The following is a 23,809-nucleotide window of genomic DNA, read 5'->3' on the forward strand; positions in this document are numbered from 1 at the left end:
ATGCAGTGATGGAAAGGAGCCAGGGCTGAAAAGACAGCTCACAGAGTAAAGATATGCCTGACAACCTAAGATTGAACCCCATCATGGAAGATCAGCTCTTACTGTCTTCTGACCTCCACATGAGCACCATGGATGTATGCATCCCCACACATGCGCTCACAAATAAATAAATAATAAGTTAACTAACTACATTTAGAATTCAACAAGCCACTGTCACTCACAACGATACACTTGTCCCTAACGTGAAAAACAATTCTCAGCTATTTCCACCCCAAAGGAATCTTGTTGGAGAACACACAGTCAAGCACAATAGTGCCTAACTAGACAATTAAGTGGACAATACATTTAATTACCTATACCATTCATCTAGTGAAGGTGATCCAGAGCTTCTAGAAAAGTCTCAGGCAAAGTCATTCTGAAAAAGGCTGAAGGTCAGCTAGATGGGTTAAAGAAGGCCACAGATTCTTAAGCATCTAGGTGTGCTGGTAGGACTGCTCAGTAAGACACGGCCGAAGTGGCTCTGTATCAGAGTCTCAACCCAGGCAGGTCACAATCGAGAGACAAGCAGCTTCTGCTGCTGCCACTGAGGCCAGCCAGCTCCAGAAGCCACAAGAGAAGCATAAACCCCCTGAGACTGCCATGCTGGAGGCAGCTACATGGAAGCATTTGGGGAACGAAAGCTCCGTGGAGAGATGGGGGGGAGGCTGGACAGGCAGGCACAGACAAGGAGCGCCAAAGCTCCTGCTAGGAATGAAGGGGCTCTCTTCACAGCAGAAGCTCCACATCCAGCAACCCCAGCTGACACCAGTTAGATCACATGCAAACCATGAAGCTAAATCCCACCTGAATCTCCTAGCCCACGAAACCATGAACAAAATGAAATGACTGTTTTAAGTCACTATGCTGAGAACAGTTTGTTGTTTATAATATATCAGTAGGGCAGAGATCTATTTAATATGAAAAATATTAAAAGTAGAAAAGTTCAAACTGATCCTTTTATTAATGTGCATTTCAGTACCAATAAAGGTGGTACAAAGCAATCTATATTTTTGTAACACAATAAAAAAATGTAATAGCATTCAAATTAGCTATACAAAAATACACTTTCCTAAATAGTCACTATAGTAATTTGAACATTTACAGGTTTGAGTGGCTCTTTCTTAAGACTCCCACCCACCTGTCTGTCTCCCTTTAATATAAAATTGAGGTAATGCTGACTAACCCATGTAAAAAATGATAATCACATTTTACTACTGAAGACTATGGTACCCTCCAACCTGAGTGATTAACTTATCTCATGCTCAGTGGTTCTCATGCAATTACTACCATGAACCCAACCATCCTAAACAAGACAGAAGTGTGTAGTCAGCTGTGTAAGCCAATGGCATTTCTAACAGGATAGCAACCTCCAGGAAGCCTTCAAATTGTAGCCAGTTTTCCCCTCACTAGCTCACATAGCCCAGTTGCATATATGTGTCTTTGGACTGCAGACTTTATCTGGAAACCACAGAACACAGGAATCTCTACTAGATGATACTGATTAGAAAAGTGGATAATAAATGGCTGTTTAAAAATGTTTTGTTGAAAACTACTGGCAAATCTTGTTTGCACTAATAGTTTTTATCTTGATGTAATCCACTTAAATCTGTAATACTGAACTCAAACACCATGAAAAGCCAACCCTAGTCTTCTAGACTGAACTGAGGACTACAAAGGCTTGGCAAATAAAAGGCCGGCGCATGCCTATTTCTTTGAAATGGACTTTCCAAATTCAGTATCATAGGGTATTTTGGCAGTTGTGCTAATTATATCCCTAATTATTCTGCTTACTGAAGGCCACTAAGACAGGAATAGTTGATGACATTATTTGTACAAAGTATATTTGTTGTAAATGATAGCACTCTTGTTCTGACTTGCATTCCACCATGACATCCCAAGCCTGGCCCTTCCAAAATTAATTCACCTTTCCTGGAAAAGGCCTGGGAAGATCCTATGACATTATTTAGTATATAAAACATTGAGCCTATACGCTATGAGAAAATAATTTCTGTTTCTACTTTAATCAACTCAAGGTCAAAGTGCATAGGATACCATGGGACCCCTCCCCCTGGTGCCATCACCAATAGTCTTGGGTGGGGGGAAATCAACTTAAAGGTTTAGTCTGTTAGAACAGTTAGCAATACTTCATTCAACAATGTTTGCTAGGAGGCAACAACATTTCAGGCATGTGGCAGATGAAAGCAAAATACCAGAAGGTGTAATACACTAGAGAAAGGAAAAAAGACGAAGCAGCTATGCGACACACAGAAGGCAGAAATCTCAGAGCATGAACTGCCAGAGGGACCAAGTTTTAGCCAGAGAGGAAGGAGTAGCATAAGCTAGACCCAAAGGAAAATGTCAGCACAGTATGTGCAGCACAGGTACTGTCACTACAGGTAGTATCTACAACTCTCTTCATTCGTTTCCTGGGCAAATTGAAATTAATCCATTTTGTCCGGCATCATTCCAGAGCTCCCTGATGCACATGTGGTCTGTGCCCTTAAGGAAGCCTCAAATATATATATATGAATGAAAAGATGATCAAAGTTCTTCCTAAGAAGAGCTACCCACCCCCAAGCAGTGAAGGTCACTTTTAGAATTACAACTAGAAAGCCATAGTGAAAGTTTAGAGAGTAAGGAAAAAATATTGGAAGTAGCAAAAAATGTTGCTGGAGAACTTAAAAGAGGCCGTAGGTTGTATGTGCCATCATTTTCAAATAGGTTTATGAAAATGAAACAATAAAATATATGCTAGATGAACCAATCTGGCACAGTAGCTCAAATCTGTAATCCTGGCACTCGGAAAGCTGAACAGCAGGAGGATTGCCATTAGTTTAGGGTAACTTCCACTGCAGAGGGAATTGCAGGTCAACTTAGGATACAGAGTGAGACCTTGCCTCAAACAAAATATGATGAACCAATGAATGGAGTATTCTGTATGTGAAGTAAATGATATGCTAATTTTCTTCACTATAGTAATTCTTTTACTATGCATTCCTATATCAAAACATCATATTGTACACTTTAAACATTTATCATAGAAAATGTGAATTAGTGAATCAATTCAACCACGGCGCACATAAAATTTCCTAAATTCACTTTATTATTCCATTATTGAGAGGTTCCACTCACTTTCCCTGTGTTCCCCACTTGTATACATGCACAAATACCCATGCCCCTCTGTACCAGCAACCACCATCTGCTGCAGGGCACTTCAGTGGGAGACACCCCACTCTTCAAAGACTGATAAGCCATGCTGGAACCACGAATGCAAAGTATGCATGTTGGAGTGTTGCATCCACATGAGGCAGGGCCAGTGTGCACAAAATAGTTTCAAGGTTCCTTACCAGAGTTCCTGCAAAGCATAGCCCAGAGCCAGGCCAGGCCCTTGGGCATGCAGTAGGTACTTGGAGAATGTGACAGATTCTTCTTCAATTACCCTTTTGACAGTCAAATCAAAAGGCGACCATTACTCTAAGGCTCTTTATGCATGTGCATGTAGCTAAGCAGCATTTCCTCAGTGACTCTAGTGACAGAGAATCTAAAGTACATTTAAAGCCTTTGTGCCTGTCCCCAGGAAACATCACCTCTCATCTGCCCACACAGTCCTGTCCTTTATTGGTCAAGGTTCTGGCAAAATCACTAGACAACACATCAGTAACAAGCTTCCAAATCCACAGGATCTGCTCGCATGAGCGGTCTACCCACTGAGTTACACTACACCTTACAATCAATTTCAATTTAGAGCAGCAGCGGCGACTGGGGGATGAATAAAGCAGGCGACTCACTGAAGAGGACTCAGGAACTGTTTATTACAATTCCAGTGCAGCACAAGCCGAACCTGTGAAGAGCTGTATCACATCTCAGCCAACCACAGCCCAGAAGGTTCTCCTTTCCCAGAAAGATGCACTTACCTCTGGGACGTTTTCTTATATTTCCTCCTGTAGAAAAAGAAGCATAAACTCATGTCAGAAAGATCCTGTAGCAGGCAATTCGGGGAGGGGATTATTTTAGCAGGGGCAGGCATGTGTGTCAACAGTTCTAGGGTTTCCTTCTGTGTTGTCATTCCAGGGTCCAGCTGCTAGTCTGTGGTTGTTATGTCGTATTTTGGACAGGCAGAAACACACGTAGACTTCACAATGAAAAGCAGCATTCCAAGAGCTCAAGGACTCTGCTCCCATGTGTTCCCCCCCTTCTTCCCTTGGAAGGTAGTATGAGATCCCAGTTGAGCTCAGGCTTAAAGATGGCAAAATCAAAGTTCAAGCCTCAGCCTTTACAAGATCATTGGATTAGAGCACAGAGAGTAGAGGTTATAAAAGCCTTTTTTCTGGTACACTTAATGGCCAATAATTATTAGTTATTTGTACAGTAAGAGTCCTTTAGTGGTGTGTGTGTGTGTGTGTGTGTGTGTGTGTGTGTGTGTGTGTGTGTGTGTACACATGCACCCGTGTGCATTGGCAGTCACACATAGGACCTCAAGCATAATAAGCATATGTCTATTACTGAACTGTACCCCAAAGCTAAGAAGTCCTATATGTTCCTTTTAAAAATGTAGATATGTTACATTGCTAAACCATGAGATCAGATAGATTTTTCAAAGGAGGATGAAATGGGAAATGAGGCTATGAGAAAACTTAGAAGCAAATGGTAGAAGCAGCATCTACACGTGCTACAAGTTTGGTTGAGAACTTTCCTGGAAAGCAGGAAAGGCCAGTTACAGTGTATCTCTGTGACTTCTTTGTCAGTTGGCCCTGGACAAATCTCATGTGTCTTAGGACTCCTGATCTATCAAGTAGAGATGTGACACCTGCTCTGACTATTCCACCTAGGTCATAGTGACACTCAAGAGGAAAATGGCCTTTAAAATGTGTTGACCCAGTACCTCAGTGTTATTCACAATTGTGTCAGTTTTGTGTTAGCTCCTAAGATCCTCAGCAGAGTTTGAGCAGATTCTTCAATGGAGAGAATTAGAGGAAAGGAAAAACCTTGGGAGGAAGATCTGTCTCCTCACAGCATCTCTAAGTTTTTTTTTCTTTTCTCATCTGTTTAGACCCTTTCCCAAATCAAGGCAAATCCCACGCAAATAACCTCATGGCGTGTGAAAGTCAGCTTTTAAAGCACATGAAAACACTCAAGTTCATGGAAGAACTAAGGAAAGGCTGAAAAGTCACCCAAAGGCAAATAATAATAATCAGAGGGGCACCCGTGGCCGCTGCTTAGAATCCCAACTAATTCATCGGAAATGAGCCCCCGCAGAGGCTGTCTCGGGAAATCTGAAGAAGGCAGCCCATGCTACTGGTTTCAGCACCTACTCATAATAACCACTTGTGTCTTATTAATCTCCCATAGCTTTCCGAATGAATTTGTTCTAGAAAGAAAATAAGGCATGCACTTAAAGTGGCATTTTATAATAGCAACTGTAAGACATAGTTTAAGGGATTTAAATCTAATTTAATAACTTCATTGGCTAGGAGGCCTCGAATTCAGCTCTGTTGCAACTCATGCTTTAGTGTCCATATCAATGAAAAGGAGAGAATAATCCCAGCTGGAAATCAAGTATTTAGTTCACCAGGTGTTGCCCCTGCCATGTGCTGGGCATTCCAAGGATTTGGCTTCCTCTGCCACTGGATTTGAGCTTGTGAGATTAGCAAGCTTGTCACATGGACTTCTGCATCTGTCCCAAAGGCTTGTACATCAACTGGCACAGGGTCAGAAGATTGCAAATAGCCATTGGCCAAGCAAAGGGAGTCCTTGCAGCTGTCATCCACGCAGGACCAAATATGGCCTCTGCATCTGTTAGACCTAGGGAAAGGGAGACTGGGTACTACTCCATTCCTGACACTTCTTAACTCCAGAGAATTGTTCTTGGCTGTAAAGAGAGTAAGGTTTTCCTTAAGAGTCTCGTCTATTTAGACACTTCCACAAATCAAGGTGAATCCCACACAAATAATGTCATGGTATTTTAAAGTTGGCATTTAAAACATATGAAAACTCTCAAGTCCATGGAAAATACTCAAGGTTCAATATTCAGGTCTTCTTGACAGCACAGGTGGTACCCAGACACTGATTCCTGCTCATCCTTCAGGTCTCAGTTGAGGTATCATCTCCTCACAGGGCCTCCCAAGCTCAATAAGCCTCCAGCTGTATTTTAAGGAGGTCCGTGCTCCTAATACAGTTGCGTATGACTCCAACTGGTCCTGATGTATTACCATGATGGCAAGAATCTGTTCACTGTCTGCCAGCATCCTTCCTTGCCTAACGTGGCAGCTGTCTACAATGTTCTAGTAAAATGAATGCACCTAGCAAGAAATACAAATGCTTTTATTTTACTCCTTCCATTTAGTGCGGACTTATTAGGAAAGTAGGGATATCTCCTATAGCCATGGTTTCCTACAAATAGGAGAAATGTAAGGAGGAGTCTGGGGAGCTAGCTCACAGTTGGGGAGCTCCATTTTTTCCATTCCATTCCTGGAACTGCAAGTAACTCATTCAGATGTCCTACAAACCCTAGAGAGTTTGAACCTACTTCATACTTCATTGAAAGTGAGGCTCAAAAAATAAAATAAAATAAAATAAAATAAAATAAAATAAAACAACTAAGTAATTAAGTTACTAAATAACCAGGTGAAATAACTAGTTCTAAGAATATAGAGGCTTAAAGAGTCTGAGACAGCAAATAAAATTCTGAAGGCTTCAAAGAGTGTTGAGGAGAATTATGCAAAGAGGTTAAAAGATTCCAGCAGGAAGCTTAGATGCTGGAAGAAAACAAACCCAATGGCAGCAAAACACACAAGGGTCTTTCCATTCAAATGCAGGAAATGAGCTGGAAAAGAAACCCAGGTTATTCCTGGCCTTTTGTTTCTGAAGAACTTCAGCAGAATTCGTCCCTGACTCACTGCTTGTAGGAATGCTATTGTTTTGGTTGATTGAGTTTACTTTAAATATGAGCTGTGGAAACTTGAAACAATACAGCGAAATCTGGCAGTTCACATTGCTAGACTGGGCTGCTGTAGAAGGGAGAGAAGAGCAGGAGCCCCTTGCTCTGGAATCTGGATAAGCTGACAGCAGTGTGGGAGATGCAGAGCCCAAAAAGCAGCAGGGTCATCTTCACGAGGCCAGGCTGGGAAAGGACTCAACTTCAAAAAAGTCCCAAAGGTGGTTATTATGCAAACTCTGCCCCCTGGAATAGGTTCCACTGTTCACACCTCCCAACACACACACACACACACACACACACACACACACACACACACACACACACACATGCACGCACATTAGGTAGACATTCATACATGAATGCTTGCACACAAGTTAGGCTTCATTTGTGAGCATGCTGGTTTTTTCTTTAAGTGGCATTACAGGTAATACTAATGACCTTGTATCTACAGACAAATCCTTTTTTAAACTAAATGAGTTCAACAGTTTATATCATTTCCTACTACCAATTTCTTTCTCCTCTGAAAAATATAGGTAATATTAATAATGCTTATTTTGCTGCGTGGCAGAAAGTTTAATGTAACAAGTCCCACTAAGCAGGTGGCACCGAGCTATCCATCCAGTAAATGCTCAAGAATGGGTCGGCTGCTGCAGTAATAGCAGTAACAGTGCAAAAATAATAACAGAATCATAATGCAATGTGTTTTCAAATTTTGTTCTTGGGAAGATTGTTCAGGGGTTAAAAAAAGTCAAGAAAAAAGTTGAAAATTACTTTTCTGGAATGGAAAAACTAACTTCTTAGTTCTAATCTTGGGATACTAGGCCCACAAAGAAAGCAAGGTGCTAATCTCAGTCCCTCTTGGAACTAGAAGTTTGCCTGGATTTCCAGCATGCTGAAAGGACCCGACAGCCTGTACACCAGCTCTGACACTGTACTGGCTAGCCCAGCAGAGCCACACACCTCCCTCTGATCTCAAAGTCAGGCCATTCCTCAGAGGCAGGGGAAAAAAGAGAACAAAACTAGACGTTTCTAATATCAAAAGATAGTTTTAACAAACATTTGTATTATCAATAATTCCCCAGACACTGAGCTTAGCATCTTGCCTACACAGCAACCTTAGGTGTTCTCAGGAAGCTGTCATTCGATGCACAGTTACCCATGCACTACAAAAATGACTGACAGATACATACCCCCTTTACCTCTTACACAAAGTGAAAAACCACTGATCTTCATCAAAGAATAGTGTTTACTTAAGTCATGTTTCAATGATACTGTGGCTTGTATTACCAAATGGTAGTGGTGGTGATGGTGGTGGTGGTGGTGGTGGTGGTGGTGGTGGTGGTGGTGGTGTGTGTGTGTGTGTGTGTACATAAGTGCAAGTGTACGAAACAGCAGAAGTGACCCCCAAAAGTTCATCTTGAAGGCTTTATTCCATTTGCATCCAGCTGGATGCAGTCATTTCAATAGTTCTGAAGGTTCCCCAAAGCTTTTCATGGTTACATCAACTAGCAAGGCCTTCTGGACCCTAAGTTTCATTTTCCCTCTCCTGGCCACAATCAAGGAAATAGATGATGAAAATGAACAAGTTGAAGGTGTCCTTCTGGTCATAGTCAGAATGTGCCTTCCCAGGGACCCAATAGAGATAAGCATTCAAAGATGCTGTGGATATTGCTCTGTATAAATAAAATGCTGATTGGCCAGTAGCCAGGCAAGAAGTATAGGTGGGACAATCAGAGAAGAGAATTCTGGGAAGTGGAAGGCTGAGGCAGAGAGACGCTGCCAGCCACTGCCATGACAAGCAAGATGTAAGGTACCAGTAAGCCACGAGCCACGTGGCAAAGTATAGACTAATAGAAATGGGTTAATTTAAGATGTAAGAACTAGATAGCTAGAAGCCTCAGCCAATAGGCCAAACAGTTTAAATAATATAAGAGTCTGTGTGTTTATTTTATAAGTGGGCTGCAGGACTGCCGGGGCTTGGTGAGAGCTGGACTCTCCAGCTACACAAAGAGCAAGAAATAACAGCTGTGACAAGGACCAAAGAAGATCTAAAATGACTTCGTTTGTTTGCATTTTGATAGCTAGGAGTTTCCAAAGCAATAGGTACAGCTTCAGGAGAAATTAAGTAGCAAATATTCCAATGTCAAGCATACGATTTGAGAATGTTTTTTCTAATGCCCTGGGTAAGTGAGAATGATTAAACATTGATGTTAAATTATGGAGTGTCTGGTAGCACCTTTCACTCTGCTAAAGTGTGTATCTGAGCAGAAGCCATATGGGTACCTCAATAATGAGGTTTATAAATAAGCTTAATATTCCAACATGCTGAGTTTGAAAAACCAAAATGTTCAGATTTTACTTTAGGTTGCCAGCAAGACACCACCCATTTGGGCACAGTAATGTTGAGGGCATGAGAAATTGAATACACAGCCAGACACATAGTAAGAAGTCAAAACTCTGCCTGCCGTGTACCGAGGTTTTCTGGGAGAGTGACTACTAGTGGAGACAGCCATGTCTTCATCTTTCCCTATGGAGACCATAGCACAGAGGACAGACAGATGCAGATATCTACTTCCCAGTCCTTGGTTCCCCCAAGAGGGTGGAAAGTCAGACTTAGAGAAAACAAAGTACTAGTATAACTAACTACATGTTCTCACAAGGCCAGATGGCATGTGTGTCACTGTGGGAAAGTGAACTGAGATGCCACAAATGGCTGTGCAATGAGCCAGGACCAGACTGGCCATCTGATCCTTTGTTTTTGTTTTGTGTTGGTATGCCTGGTGCAGACAGGAAAGAAATGGCTATAACCAGATACTTTACTGATTTCATGAACCATTTGTATGAACTGTCTCCAGGTTTCTGATGACAGAGAGCCTCTGTGCATTTCTTTTTCCTCTTAGTAGTTCATTTCCACAATACACACATTAAAACCTAGGTTTTTACAACTACATATACTGATCGTCTTCTGGCCTTGCCACATTTTGAGTATCAAAATGCTGGTGAGAACACAAGTGAATTCTGCTTTCTCACACTTTCACTAAGTGCCTGGAGGTGAGAGGGAAGATAATAAAGAGCATCTCTTCTTCTTCTTGTGCAAATGACTCTTTTTAGTTTTTATTATCTTTATTTATTTATTCATATGTATGTATGTGGGAAATGCACCCATGCAACAGCGCATGTGTGGAAGTCAGAGGAAAACTGGTGAGAATCAGGTCTCTCCTCCTATCATGTGAGTCTCAGAGAAGAGCTACAAAATGAAATTCTATGTGCCCAAAGACCCAGAGCAGGACACAAGTATAAATAATTAAATGGCATAGGTTCACTTTAGCCTGAAGTAGTCCAATTGTTAGTAAAGAGTCTTGGGCTTTGTTAATAGATTCTAGATTTTTTTCTAGTGAGTTTTCTGTGGGGGAAAAATGTTTTTAGAACTCATGCCTTCTAACTGAGTCCACTTTAAAAAGGGGAGAGGGTATTCCTGTTCAGGACAGACATCTCTCTCATATATAAAGTTCTAACATGATTAGTCAAGTGAGATCAAATTCAAATGAAGGAAGCCTTTGCTCTTGTGGCTTGAGGTTGAAGAAGGTTGAAATGATGAATAGAAGGCTTATCTCAAAGGAGACTGCAAATAAGACAATCTATTCTCTACTGATCCTGGGAGCAGGTCCTCTGGCTAGTACTGGGAAGAGGGTAGATAATAACCTTTGAGGAGAACCTAATATATTTCAAGTTAAAGAGTCACTCAGGAAGCTGATGTGTAACTTTCAACTCACACAGTGACTCCACTGTGGCCCTGCTGCATCTGCAGCATTCTACAAACAAGCCAATCTCTTTATTGTTCGCCCCCAACAGACCCTCATCTGTCTGCAGACAGCTGGCGAGACAGAAATCCAACACCATTATTCATGCCTGCTTCTTTCCTGATCCTGGGTCAAAAATTCAAGCTCTTGGATTACGAGGAGTCCCCAAATGAGACCTCTCCTCATAGAAAGTTGAGAACTCCCCATGTTTGGAAGCAAGGCTTTTCAACTAGTAAAGGCTAAAAACTATAGTTAAGATCTCATTGCTTAAATCTGGGCAGAGAGCTAATGAGTGGCACCAAGGATAAGAACGGAAGGGTTTTTAACTGGGGAAATAGAAAGTAAATGTCACACTTGTAGAAATCTGGTAGTGTGGCTTTTTTCATAAATGATTCATATCTCTATCATATATTTACAAAACTTGCTGGGTAGTAACTGCAGCAGAGTCGTGAGGAAGGAAATATATTTCTGTGACCTCCTCCCTGGGAACCTGGCTCCTACTTAAGTAACTGTCAGTGAGAAAGGTGAAAAATCTCTTTAATTTCTCTCACAGCACAAATGGAGACAAATCCACAGGATTAAGACCAAGTCCCACTCTTCACAGACACATCCCTCTAATAAGGGAAGGGGTAGGTTTGGTTTGATTGAACCATCTGGAGCTTCTGCTTCCAACTTTGACTTTGTTTTTCTCCCAGGTAGACTGAGCCACAATAAAGGCTGCATGTTCTGACTTTAGTCACAGACTAATTTCCCTAAGACTTTCCTGGCCACCCACTGGTATGTCTGTCTCCCCACCCTTCCTCACAGTCTTCATTAAAACCTGCTCCTGGTTCACATCCATTTCTGAGTAAATTCCAGCCAATCCCATAGCTTCTTGGAAACAGAGGGCCTTCCAATTTCCTCTAAGATATTTGCATCTCTCTGGACACAATTCTGTAAATCTCGGGTTTAAAAAAAAATGGCAAAATGAAGTGATTGTCTAAAACATAGGGAACTAGCAGATGGATTCCTTGGGCACATCCAACTTCTTCTACCAAGTGAAATTAGTAGAGCCCTGGAACCAAGTAGCTTTGGATTCTGATTTCTCTGAAACCATGCCAACCAGTAGCCTGAAAGTTCTGTCATTTTTGGAAACTGCTCATTTCATACAGTGGTTTTAAAGACAAGTTGAGGGGCCTAAACAATGTTCATGATGATCAGTATCTGATAAATGATTCTTGTATTTCAAACTGAGTACACAAGACTAAAGTAATGGGAGTGTATCTAGTTCCTCATAAGTAGAAGTCAGGATCTATAACAACAATCATTTGGGATTGTATACATTACTGGATAAAATCTATTTCATTGAGCTTAAGTTGAAGGCATTACAGAAGCCTTCAGAGTCATCCTAATGATAGAGTCAGAGGAGATGGAGTGAGTTGCATGACATCATTCAGACCTTCAGAGACAGATATAAGGGTATTGCTCATAGATCAACTCTCATGTAAAATGTTGAATTAGTGAGCCATAACTCAAGATGAATTCACATTTGGTGCAGGAAAGATGGTCACATTCAAATATGAAATCAGTTGGGAAAAAAATCACCATTTCTGAGAGTACAAAATACATAGATTAATTGAGAAGAATGGAGGACTGGACTGATCTATACAATCTGCCTACATTAGAATCCACTCAGAAAAATATATATTAGACTGCATTAAAAGCCATAAAGCACCACAGAATGAATTGTAAAAATTCACAACCAACTTTTGGTTGTTTTTTCACATAAAAAAACAAGCAAACAAAACAACAGCAACAAAAAAAAAAGATGAACAGAGAAGGTATCGGGATATTAGTCTAAATTTGAACTCCTCTTAAGACATATCTGGAAGCAGTAGCTTTCAAAGATTAATCTTTCACAACCATATTTGCTAGAAGTGTCTCCAGAATATAGGAAGTGTCCTGGTTATTTAAGATTTTGCACTGACTGGATTCTGGATAAATTAGATTACTCAGAGTCTACTGGACTTATAAACCACCAGACCTTTTCACAGTGTGCTGGGCTCTGGGTTTCAGGCCTCAGTTGCCTGGGTTTTGCCCTGTACTTCCCAGGAGGTCCCTGATAAGAGTCTCCTCCTTTCACTTCCCAGGTCAAAATCACTTTCTGCCCTTAGAATACTAGAAAGGACCCCACCTTCCTCCAGGCTTCTGTCTCCATTCCAAAGCTATGTTTGGGTGGGTATTATATCAAATGGTCAGTAGAAGATTGTCAAACAAGGCTATGTGTTGTGGTTACTGCTTATGTTTTCACATTATTTTGGACAAGAAAATGTCAATGAGAAATTATATAGAAACCTTGATTTCCTGTCTCCTATGTTAGACTAGCTAAGCTATTAATCTTCAGTGTATCAACTCTTATTGTGACATGTACAGAAATATTAATTGAGCATCACTCAGACACAGATAGTTTTTCTTCTTACCTTATTGGGTCGTACATGATATAACCAATCTAGTTCTTTCTTTCCATCTGCAGACTCACTTATCAACTCTTCATGCTCCCACTATCACTCCCTCCAGTGATGGTCTCAAATTGCCTCATATTCAGTATATCCAAAAGTGACAGCATAACTTTTTTTTTTCCGCTTATAAGAGTTTATTAGAGTTAAAGGGACAGAGAGTGCACAGGCCTGTGGGAGAGACACGTGCGTGGAGAAGAAGAGGAAGAGGAGAGAAGAAAAAGAGAGACAGCATAACTTTTTCCACCTACAAACAAGCCTGAAAGCATGCACAAGTTCTCAGAGATTCTTCTCTAAGTGAAAAGCACCTAGAGATCAAGATAAAAACCTGGCTTTGTCCTTATCCCCATATCCAAGTCGTGTGGGGCAAAATGCCCCCAAAGTCCTCTGATCTCTCTGTATAGACAATAGCTTCCTATGTTAACACTGGAAGATAAAGCTGGATCTGGCTGCTGGTGGTGGCCAGCCTGCAGCTCCTTGTCCCTTATTTCCTTTTCTTGGAAGTGTCCATTTCTAAGAAACTGGGCTTGAATTCCTTCGCATCCTCTTCCCTGAAACTTTTACTCAACTAATGTTTGCTTCATTATTTCTTATATTGAATTTCACTTCTTCAGAGAAGTCTTCTCTGAGTCTTAGACCTGGTTTGGATCCTCTTAATCATTTTCATAGCATCCATTCTCTCTTTGCGGCACTCATCAGTGTAAATTGCTATTTCTGGAAATGTTGCTAACATTGTTCTCTACCTTTAGACAGAACATCCACTCAGAGAGAAAGCCTTTGTCTCATTTCCTAGTAGATCTCTGTGACCTGTTAGGCACACAGAGATGAGGAAATGTTTTCTAAGTGAATGAGTGACCTCTGAGTTCTCTGCAGATAGATGAATGAAAGCCGTTGTCTACAACTTTCAGTTTCACGTCTTGGTTGAATGACTCTCAAACATTTTCATAATTTTACTATGTAGAAAAACTTCACATTGTGCTCATGAAGGTTCATTAGTTTTGTTTAATCACAGCTGTCAAGAAGACTTTAAATAAAGAACACTCTCCAATAAAAGCCTGAAGAATGTGAATTCCTTACATAGATTCAATATTCTTTCTCCAAAAATGTGTTCATTTGTTGCAGAATTCACCTTTTACTACTAATGTCAAATGGTGGTAGCCATCTTCAAAGTTGTTGCAAACTATTTTATATGCCTCATATTGATCAATGACCTTAGTCAGTTCTCAAAAAGCCATAATGGAGGTCTTAAATGCCCTCTCCTTCCATATAGAGGAACCAAAGAAAGCATTTTTCTACACACACACACACACACACACACACACACACACACACACACACACACAAATCAAGACAGAAAACTAGAACTGGAATACAGGAACCTCTCTGCTTAGGGATGTTTCCCAACTAACAGAGTCATGTGCAAGTCTTGGCCAAAATAATAAGCACACAGCTGCCAAATATTGGGCTATAATTAGCTAATAAGTCAGCACAAATAACATATGATAAGAAGCAATGGTATCCTGTTAAATAGTATTAGTATTCAAGTGAAAAAAATGCAGTCTAAATGTGAGACCCTAGCCTCATACTTAATATTCACCACTTTCTTCTCTGGTATACAAGGAGACTTCTTCTCCAAGTCCTTGCTTTATTAATGAGAGGAAGTCTACTCTGAACCTGGCATTCAGCATCAGTATCATTCACTTAGCACCTAGCTATTGCCCTCTCTTTTAGTGTTGTTGTTTTTTAACATTTTGCATATGTAAGAACCCTCTGGAACTTGAACAAGGTATCTCAGACCTATAATCCCAGCACTTTGAAGGCAGAAACAGAAAGATAAGGAGTTCATAGACAGTTTCAGCTATGTATCAAGTTCTAGGCCATCCTAGGCTATATGAGACCTTTTATTTTTTTAAAAATCCTTTCTGGTCACCCTCACCAGAAACTTAAGTTTCATGAGGACAAGGCTTTCCTTCTGACATCGTCACACCACCTTTCTAAACTGGTGTAGAGGTCAGGCCAAGTAAAAATGTGCTGAACCACCTGACACTTTCAGTTAAGTAAAATACTTGGAGGACCCATTCATACACTGAATGCATGATCTGGGAAAATAAACAACACATTTTAAAATAATTCTAGAATGGCTTCTCTGATGACATTTGGAACAGGGCTCTCTCCCCTGGGTCACTTACTTGAGTGACTTTGACACAGAGCCAAGACTCTCAGAAACACAGCTCCAAGCCAAAGTTCCCTCCATATATACTTCACGCTGTAGTCACCAACAGCTACTGGAACATTCCAGAGACTAACAGGTCAACATATCCACACTCAAAGTGAGAATTCTTATCTAAGTGCATCCCAAGGCATTGGCACCAAATTCCCTAACATAACCAAGCCAGAAAAGGCTCAGGATTTCTGCTTCTCTTTCTCTGCTCTGAATCTAAGTTTTGTCAATTCTCACTTTCAATGTATGCCTCTGGCAGACATCATCCCCAGATGCTCTCTTGACCTCCAGTCTCACCTCTAAGCTCTCTCCTGTACTTCACCCAGAGTTACCAACCTGAATTTCAGATCTCATTGTATTACTCGGAAGCTTCAAATACATCAACAATTCCTTATAACTGAGAAGATAAAATATGAACTCCTTTCAAAACAGACAAAAAGGATTTCTCTATATGGTATTAAAGTGGTAAGAACACAGCTTCTTATTAAGTAGTGCAATGGATTCAAACACTCACTTCCTTGAAGCATAATTACGTCTAATAAAAAGTAATACTTTAATTTCCATGTTGCTCGCTGGTCCATGTCTTCTTCTCTGGCATCATTTCTCACTCCTTGGTGTGCCTGTAACTTTTATGCACAATAAGCATGCCATTCCTAATTCTCCCTATCCCTCACTATTCCAAGAGCCACAAGAGGATGGCTCCCTTTTAAAGAAAATAATAAGGCTTTTGAGGATCAATATGTGGAAGAACTTAACTATATTCTCTTCTCCAGTGACCTGAGAGCTTTCTCTTCAGTATTAATAACAACAAAGAGATCCCACCGTGACCAGTGTTCTGAAAATTACCAATGGAAGATAAGCAAAGAAGATCTCACCATGTTTCACACCTAACTCTCTAACTAATACATGTAGCTTTGCCAGAAGTCCATGGAAACAATTGAAAACTCAGAACAAGCTTATTCTGGGCCAAACTGATAGCTTCTTGTGTGCCCCACATTTTGCAAAGGGCTTCTTCTCTGAATTGTCCTCAAAAGGCTGACATCAATGAAAGGAGTTTTCCTTGTGTTTTTAAAGGCCTCCCCAATCTGAAAGATCTCTCTGGCCTCCAGGGCAGAGGTACTCTCCCTGTGTCCCCCTCTAGTTACAACCATCAGTCTGGGTGTTAGTGCCAGTCTCTCCAGGACCTGTTAAGGTCAGATAGGAATCTTATCCACTTTTGCATACCAGAGCAGCGTGACAAAAGAGCTGGCACATAGCAGATCCTCAGTAAATGTTAGCTTGGCAGCTTCACAGTTCCAAAACACTAATTACACTGTTTAAAAATGCAGATGAGTACAAGGAAAAAGTGCTAACACCAATCTGCAAATGCAAACACCTAGCTGTCTTTGCCCTGGGCTTGCTCCCCCCTCTTCCAAAGATCTGTAAGGTGTCAGTGAAGAACCTTTTAGAAAAAGAAAACTCAAAACAACAGAAGCCAAACAGAAGGCAACTATTCCATGTGCAGCTGGGACAGCCAACAGCATCAGAAAAATAGCTGCAGGGATGGATCAGGGGTCCCCACCTTACCTTTCCATCCCTGCATCTCCCTGAAGCTTGGCTCTTTGTTTTCTAGCATAAGAAAGTCCTTTTCACAAGATAAGAGGAAATGAATCATGGTAGTGACCAGAAAGTCCAGAGGGGGACAGTATTGATCTCCCGGGGCCAATATGGAAAGTCAGCAAGGGACTCCATGTTCCTGTTTGAGATTTATGCTTATCGAGACCTACTGATCATAGAGACAGAAGATCCTAGGATTTACAACTCATGCTACAGGAGCCCAACACTGTGATGGGGTTCAGGGGACAGAGTGGGAAGCAATCCCTGTTACCAGGGTATGGGAGTGGAAATTTGTACTGGAGAGAAAAAAGCAATAGCTCCCCTAATCTACTAACATGGGAGCCACGTAATCCTACCTTTATATCCATAAGGTACTTTAAACAATGCAAGAACCACAACATAGGGCATTGCATAATCATAAAATTTATTATATTGCCTCATGGTTGAGCAAGATGAATGAGAAGCTAGAACTTTATACTTATGACAGCAAATGCCAAGGAATACGTGAAATGTGTCCTCTTCCACTCAGTCAGACAAAGTACAGCATAGGAACACCTTCTTGTCATTGTGTGGCAATTTGGCAACAGAAAAACTTTTGGTCAGGACCCAAGGTACTAGTCATGACTCACTTACTCAAACTCAAGCAGCCACGAGGTCTCTCGTATCATCATGGCATAAAGATATCCTACACTTACCAATGGCAGAGCTGTTGTCAACAAGGTTACTCCAAGTAGTGTGTTAAAAGTCCCCGTCTACTCCTACAGAGGGAGGAAATGTACCAACAGCCCTGTGTACAACTGAAGTTGATGGAGAAGTGACGGGGGTGGGGGGCTACTCTCAGAAGAATACGCAGACAACAACTGCAGACATACTGACTTATGAACACTCGAGTGTGCAACATGTATGCCTTCTGGCTTAGAGCACTGAGAACCTTTGTGTAAGAGATGATAGAACTGCAGAAGGAGGCTAAGGGACATGAATCACTGTGGACCTCTCTGCATTTGCATGCATCCCTTTACTCTAGGACAGAGTCAACCAGAGCAGTAAATGCCTCCATTGCTATAATCGAAGCCAGGGTAAATGATGTTTAAGGTAGTTTCTAAAGTTCCATGAATTGTTTTTGTATTGACAATACTATAAGGCTGGGCTAAGAATTTTGTCTAATTCTCTTCTTGAGAAACAAACAAAATTATTCTAGGTTTCATGAGAGTGCAGATAATTTACCACGTACCAGGATAAGCCAGTAAGCAAAATGGACAAAAGAAAAAAAATCTCCTTTGTAGAGCTTATATTCTAGATTGAGAGGCAGACAATAAACATATCAAATGAGTAAACACTATTCAGATGGAAATGAGGGGTAGGGAGATGTAGCTAAGGGGCTGGTGTAGTTGAAATGGAAAGAGGATTATCCTCTGGATTGCCTGCATGGTGGCATCTTGCAGACAGTAGACTCAGCAACCTTTTTGCTGTTGGTAAAGACCACTCCTCAGCAGTACAGAAGAGGGTGGTATATAGGGACAGAAAGAGAGAACATTGGAAAACACAAGCATGGGACTCATCCCTGGGTCATAGCTTTGCACATCTTACGGAGTTCTGACCCAAGTTTAGACAATGATGCTCATTAAACCTGTGTCATGCTAACTCAAAAGACAGTATGTTGAAGGCTGGGTCAAGTACATATTTGCCTTCACTTTGCATATTAAAATGTGCACATTGCAGCCTTTCTGCTTTTGACATCTATTGATTGGACACATCTATGTACACTGGAGGAACAGCAAGGACAAGACAAGGTATCTGTCCTCGTGAATCTCGAACCCTAATGAAGGAGAAAAAATTCACCCACAAATCAAATAGGGGAGAAAGTGTCATGGAGATGAGAGAGCACTAGATAATCCAGAGCTCACAGAGCTCTCAGACCAGTCAAGATAACTCTCTGACCACCTGTGGTCACTTATAAAGCCCTATCTGTAAGAGTGTCAAGGTGATAAAGTGATATGAAAATCCAACTATGGCTATTGGCTTTTTCTAAAATGTTTTAAAAAAAAAAAGAAGTTTCCTTTCTCTTGCTGACAGTCCACTATGTGGACACATACACACACACAGTCTCCAGGGATTTCCATGGTATAGATTGTAAGGTATTATCCAGAGTTGTTGGAATGAGTATGTGCTTTGGTTGTAAGAGTCTTAGCAACTCTCCCAGAAACTGCTGCTTTGTTGAAATAAATAAATAGATACACAAATAAGTAAATAAATATGGTAGGATGGATGGTAATAGAATCAACATAGAGGGTTTTTTAAAGTATATTATAGTAACAAATACCTTTTAAATCATAAAGTAAAACTAAAAGTTCAGAGGGTTGCTGTTGAGCAAAAGAGTCTCCTCAGGAAAGGTGGGAAGAAGAATTAGAAAAGGCACACTGGGTGAAAAACCAGTTCACACTTTCTAAGGCACCCCAAGGTCTGAGCAGATTAAAAAGAAATCTAGAAAGCTAGAAAATCCAGCTGTGGCTATATCACACATCACACTTAAACACTTTTGAGGAGTGAAAGCTCTCTGATAGGAAGCTGAGAAAGCTACAAGACGGTGTGGTGTAAAGCTAAATGCTTCTCACACAAGTTCTCACCTGAGCTATGCTGATCTAGCCAAATGCTGTCTCTAGCCTCCGTTGCTTTGTAGAATTGCTTTAGCTCATGAAGCAGCTAGAGAAACAGTTCTGGAGAAGTGGTCACGAGTCCCTCTGGCTGGGAAGGCAAGAACACCAGCCTAACTCTGCTTTCACTGTGCACACCTCAGCCTCCGGTTTTGTGGACACAACAAACATTCTGTGTGTGGCACAGTATGACAAGCTTATCACTCAGAAGCTGAACATAAGCTTTCGGTAAACACAGCTCTGAAAAGGGCTTCCACATAAGTCGCCTAAGCTGTCAAAAGATCCTGCCAGCCAGGGACCAGCTATCCAGGTAAGCTTGCAGTCTCCACTGATATTGGCTACACCAGTCAAAAAAGCAAATTCCTTGGCATGGTGTCCTACAAAATCAATGACAATGGATTGGCTTCCATTCTAGGTAGAATGCTTTTTATAAAGTATACCCCTAGATAGGAACCCTTTAAAGAAATGAACACTTTACTGTCTCCCCTTGGTAATTCTGAGTACCCTGTCAGGATGTGTCTCTCCTAAGATGAACTCAGATCAGTACCTTCTTGATTTGTTTGGTTTTGCTTCTTGAATGTGTGTGCAGGCTTTCAAGAGCGATAATGGCAGACGCATGGCAAGGAACTGTTTTCTCTCACTGTCCTTATAAGTTCAGAAAACCTACAGAGGGCTTTTAAAATTATACCAGGTCACTGAAGTCAAACATCTGATACAATGAGCATTCTATCCGCTGTGAACAGCATCAATGGGAGCTGTGTGTCCGCTGAGGAGAAATCACTGCAGCTCCAGGCTGAAATGGCCAGCCTCACTCACTGTTTATGAATGTTTAAGAAAAGGAAAATGTACTCTAAAGTCACTTCTGTCCTCAGCAACTACACCAGAAAGCATGCAGCAAGTGACAGATGTCCAGAGCTCTCATTGTATCTGTCCAGGTAGAATCCTAGACACTGGGTTAAGAATAAACACCCCTTTGTGCTGTTCCAATGCATATCTGATGTGCGCTTTCTCCCAAACAGCCCACCCTTCTCATAAACATATTCTGTCAGGAAGATTCCTAAGAAAATATCAGAACCAAGAGCTCACCAGGAGTTCGCTAGGGAGAGGGCAAAGAGAATTATCAACAAGAGTGCATGTTGAATCTAAGCAGTTACTAAGTCGTTAGACGATCCACCAACATGTTTGCAGTCTACAAAGAAAATTTCTAATTAAAAGTCCCTCACCAAAGTCCCCCAACTTTTCTTCCTGGGCAAATGGAAAAGAAACACCTACTTGCTGCTTGTACTACAAGTGTCTATCTACTCTTGAGGGTATGGCCATTCCCTTCCCAAAGGAAACATGACTTAGAGACAGCAAAGCAGCCCTCCCTGCCTTAGAAGGCATGATCCCTGCTTGTAGTTCACAGAGACAGCTGTGGAACTTAACCTGCTCAGTTCAAGGGGCATGCAATAGGGGTAAGAAGGGACGGCTGTGGACGTGCACTAAAACAGGGATGAGAACTGGAAAGAGGGCAAGGGGGGGTCAGGAGGTTTACTTACAGCCCGCGGAGCCGAAGCCAGATCTTCTCAATCTGCTCAGGTTGCAGGTGTTTCAGAGAGTTGCTCTCAAATTCTTCAATCTCCTTGGTGGGAGACTCCATGGCTGCAGGTTCTCACTGGGGGTGAGGTGGAGAGAGTTTGTGTAGTTCCTTCCCGGCCTCCTCTCTTCTCTGGGTCCAGCCCAGCAAGTCTTTCAGTCACTTTGTCACTTCCCCCGCAGCGTCCCCTGAGACAGCTCAGAGAGGGCTAGGATCACAGGGGACTCCAGCCCCAGGTGCGCCCTGGAGGCAGCCGCGGAAACCAGCCATGATGCCGGCTGCCGCCAGGAGCAGGGATAGGGACCGAGCTGTGCGTCGGTCCGGGATTGAAAGCACCTCGGGTCTGTTCTTTTTCCCCTTAAACAAAGCCACGGAAGCTCCCCTGGAGGATTTGGAGGCAAAGGGAGAGCTGCGTAGTAAGGAGAGTGGGGAGAAAGTGAGGAGTCCGGTGGAGTAGACTGAGCCTGGGCAGCAGGATGAGCCACGGGGCGCTTAGACCCCTGCCCGGCTCCACCCTGCGCCCCGCCTGCCCCGCCTTAGTGCCCCTCTGTCGCCTCTCACTTACCAGCAGCCCTGCTGACAAGCAAGAACTGACAAGTGAGAAAAGTCGTCTGTCAGCGCCAGGCTAGCGACAGGGCTGGCACCCCGGGTGAGGAGGGAGGGGACACCATTGTGAGCAGGGCAGGAGCTCCACACCTGCCCCCGCAGGCAGCCCTCAGCCACCCAGCCCTATGCCCAGCAATGATGGCTTCCCGGCCGCACTGCATAAAGAACAGGGCTCCGAGCCCCAAGGAAAGGAAGTCTGGAGCTTCCCCACACAAAGCCCTGGTGTTTTCTTACTAATGGGATTGATTCATATTCATCTTCTCTCTCTCTCTCTCTCTCTCTCTCTCTCTCTCTCTCTCTCTCTCTCTCTCTCTCTCTCTCTCTCTCTCTCTCTTTCCCTCCCTCCCTCCCTCCCTCAAAAACACAAATATGACAACAGAAGAGTTTCTTCAAATAATGCCACACGCCTCCTCGGCGTCTCTGCTGGGCGCTGGCTAGGCAGCTGTTGACTTTGGCCGTCTGTCAGCTCCACACAGCTGCACCACACTGCTAGATGGTCCCCTTGGTCATGCACAATGTCAATAACATAATTGCCCAGCAGAAAAAGGCCAGGCTGAGAAGCACAAAGGACCTAGGGTTAAGGGATCAACTTAAAGCTAAGAACAACTTTTCATTGGTCAAATAAAGTCCCCTTCATGTGACATTGGCAAAGGAATAAAATGATGTTGTCCACCATCTCCTTGCTCATCCATTTGCTAATTAGCAGTCATTTTCCAGTCATTGGCCATATACTCTAGCAACTAGCTAGATAAGAAAAAACTTGCCCCCTCCCCCCCACCCCGGTCACGGATTCAAAAAAATCACTCCATTAGTCCATCCTTAAAGGTGTTCAGAAGTGCATCTTCACTGAGTCAAAGCATTATTACTAGGCAAAGATAACATTAAAAAGCTACTATACATTACTGTGGAGGTCATTTACCTGCAAAATACAATTACTTATTCAAACTCTCCCAGCGGAGAACAGTGACTTGGGAAATGATATGCCAAAAGGGGAAATATTTTGGCAACTTGCTTGGAGCTAGGAGACAGAAGTGTGGTCCTCAAATATGGTATTTCCATTAGCTCGTGTGCCTCGAGTGGCCAGCTGTCCAAATTCAGGTATGCTATAACTATACCAGCAGCACGCACTATGCTAAGCGCAGGGAAACTTCCTCTGGCTCAAGTACTGTGCTAAGTACAGGAAACTTCCTCTGGTCTGAGTACTGTGCTAAGTATGGAAAACTTCCTCTGGTCCGAGTACTGTACCAAGTACAGGAAACTTCCTCTGGTCTGAGTACTGTGCTAAATACAGGAAACTTCCTCTGGTCTGAGTACTGTGCTAAATATGGAAAACTTCCTCTGGTCTGAGTACTGTGCTAAATACGGAAAACTTCCTCTGGTCTGAGTACTGTACTAAGTACAGGAAACTTCCTCTGGTCCGAGTACTGTGCTAAGGGCTCTCAGCTCACACAACAGCTCTGTGGATCAAATATTATCACCCCTTTACAACAAGAAAATGGAAACAGCAGAAAATCACCTGCTAGAAAGAGACCCAAACAGCCAGAGTTGATCCTTATCCTCACAGATGTGTCCCGGTCACAAGATCACATTTCCTGCCTGTTCAGTGACAAATTTAAGCAAGAAGATTACCTGTGTCCCTTCCACCTGTATAGTCCTTTGAAATCATGTAGAGGGATTTGGAAAAAGGCAGGAAGATATTACTGGATTTGATTAGGTCAAAGAAAGTCAGCTTTAGAAGGGAAATGAACATGCTTTGATTACAATCTAGTAAATTAGAGAAAAGACAAGAAAGGCTTCCAAGACAAGATTTTGTGTCATGTTAGATATTTTTAAAATTACATGTATATTAGAAAGTTGGTAAAATGTATAAATTTGCCTTATTTTAGGC

At 42.1% G+C, this 23,809-nt stretch overlaps 1 protein-coding gene across 7 annotated transcripts in view; it reads right to left on the minus strand.

The window, feature by feature from the left end:
• The window catches only part of Pde1c (phosphodiesterase 1C), a 429,787-nt gene that overhangs the window by 237,847 nt on the left and 168,131 nt on the right, over positions 1–23,809 (minus strand). For 2 of the 7 annotated variants that reach the window (XM_042273374.2, XM_042273378.2), the window contains exons 1-2: positions 21,278–21,516; positions 3,954–3,980 (exon numbers count right to left, since the gene is read on the minus strand). The exons of 4 other annotated variants lie outside the window; for them this stretch is intronic. In XM_042273374.2, the coding sequence (XP_042129308.1) occupies positions 3,954–3,980; positions 21,278–21,378 (128 nt within the window). In that variant the 5' untranslated portion in view covers positions 21,379–21,516. Of the gene's footprint in view, positions 1–3,953; positions 3,981–21,277; positions 22,266–23,809 lie in introns of those variants that run through there. One more of the 7 variants, XM_042273377.2, reaches the window with a different exon arrangement.

This window comes from Peromyscus maniculatus, chromosome 3 (genome assembly GCF_049852395.1).
Source record: "Peromyscus maniculatus bairdii isolate BWxNUB_F1_BW_parent chromosome 3, HU_Pman_BW_mat_3.1, whole genome shotgun sequence".
NCBI classification, from domain to species: Eukaryota; Metazoa; Chordata; class Mammalia; order Rodentia; family Cricetidae; genus Peromyscus; species Peromyscus maniculatus.